The following is a 1,957-nucleotide window of genomic DNA, read 5'->3' as shown; positions in this document are numbered from 1 at the left end:
GCCTGCAACATTGCTCCCAAGCAAGACTGTTATCCTGTCCTTAAAAGACTTGAAATCCGGCATTGACTTGGTCTCCTTATGGACGAAAGTCTTTTCAGGCATCTGTTTCCAGAATAGGCAGATTTCATACATATATTGAATAATTGCCCTGGCAAGTAATTTTCTTCTACAATCAGCTTATCTAAAGTTTCCAAAAATTCTTCAGCTGCCTTCACATCAGCACTCACAGACTCACCACTCACTTTCACACTATGGGATGAATAACAGTTCTTGAGTTGTTTAAATCACCCAGAGCTAGCAGTAAATTTAACATTGTAGTCAGGTCCAGCCTTTTCTTTTAACACTGCAAACAAACATTTTGCTTTGGCCATGATCGTCATGGTGCTGACAGAGATATGCTTCTGTGTCTGGTCTTGAATCCAGGTCATTAGAAGTTTCTCCATGTCTGATAGTGTCCCTTGAATTTTTGTTAGTCTCGTTGCCTTCAATGAAGCAGATCCTTTAGCAGTTTCCATGACTTTGTTATTGTTATTCAAGAACGTAGCTATGGTGGAATGGGATATACCTGACTGGCGAGCAAATACCATCACCCATTTTCCACCTTTATAGTCCTTAGTGACTTTTAATTTCTTTTCCAGGTCCATCACTCAACTTGGCCTCTTACTGGCAACATTAGCAGTGAATTTTGTATGCTTAGGGGTCACGATGAAGAAAACAATGAAAACAACATGAGATTAAGTCAAGTACAAAAGATAATGATACAATCAAGAGATGCAATAAACATGAGATGTATGAGGTGCTGCCAGCATAGCACAACATACTGTTTTGTAGCAAACCTTTTTTATATAAGTAGAAAGAGTACACTCTAAAATAATGATAAAAAGTATACTATAGTAAACACATAAAGAAGTAACATAGTCACTTATTATCACTATCAAGTATTATCTACTGTACATAATTATATGTGCTATATGTACAACTGGCAGTGCAGTAGGTTTGTTTACATTAGCATCACCACAAACACCTGAGTGATGCGGTGCCCTATGATGTTATGACGGCTGCAATGTCACTAGGCGATAGGAATTTTTCAGCTCCATTATAATCTTATGGGGCCACCATTGCATATGTGGTCCATCATTGACCAAATTATCATTATATGGCACATGAATGTAGAGTCATACATCGCTTAACGACAGGGATGTGTTCTGAGAAATGTGTCGTTAGGTGATTCCGTCATTGTGAGAACATCACAGAGTGTACTTACACAAACCTGGATAGTATAGCCAACTACACACCTAGGCTATATGGGACTAATCTTATGGGACCACCATCATATACGCAGTCCATCATTAACTAAAACATCTTTATGCAGTACGTGACTGTAGTTGTTGTCTTTTACAACTCTATATTATTGAGCAAATACTCAACCTCTTTATCTAAATCACTGATAATAATGATAATCAGGACAGAGCTTGGGCTAGAGTCCTCTGACATCCCATGAGAACCCTCTCTCCAGCAGAACTACAACATAGTCAGGTATATTCAACCAGGTTGAAATCCAGTCACGCTTATACTTTTTCATGTTGTCTACAAAGATACAATGAGAAATCTTTTCCAAATGAGATTCGTATGTATTTTGTTTGTTGTATAAACCTCATATAAAAGGCTATTGACCTATCTTATAATAAACATAATAAAAATGATAATAATAGTTTACATTTATTTAGTACTTAATATATGCTATGCAATATGCTAAGCATTTTATATACAATATTTCTTTTAATCCTCCCCCAAACCTGAAAGATAAGCATTATTTTTACATTTTGTAAATGGAAAAACTGAGGTTCAAAGAAATTAAGTCAGAAGAAATTATAATTACTCTGAAATAACTTATCATTGTGAATTCAAAGAAGTTTTCATTGTTTGCAAGCTGAGTATATTTACACTCTTACAGCAA

At 35.9% G+C, this 1,957-nt stretch overlaps 1 protein-coding gene across 1 annotated transcript; it reads right to left on the bottom strand.

Moving 5' to 3' along the window:
* Positions 1 to 284: 284 nt before the first annotated feature.
* Positions 285 to 644, bottom strand: LOC138921797 (putative CENPB DNA-binding domain-containing protein 1). Its single transcript, XM_070257156.1, has one exon. The coding sequence runs from the start codon at positions 642 to 644 to the stop codon at positions 285 to 287; it is 360 nt and encodes a 119-aa protein (XP_070113257.1).
* Positions 645 to 1,957: the final 1,313 nt, after the last annotated feature.

Source organism: Equus caballus, chromosome X (assembly GCF_041296265.1).
Source record: "Equus caballus isolate H_3958 breed thoroughbred chromosome X, TB-T2T, whole genome shotgun sequence".
Lineage (NCBI taxonomy): Eukaryota > Metazoa > Chordata > Mammalia > Perissodactyla > Equidae > Equus > Equus caballus.
This window is presented reverse-complemented; position numbering and strand designations above follow the sequence as displayed.

Coding starts and splice junctions, on each gene's coding strand:
- LOC138921797 (XM_070257156.1), bottom strand. CDS start 644: ATGGACCTGGAAAAGAAATTAAAAGTCACTAAGGACTATAAAGGTGGA.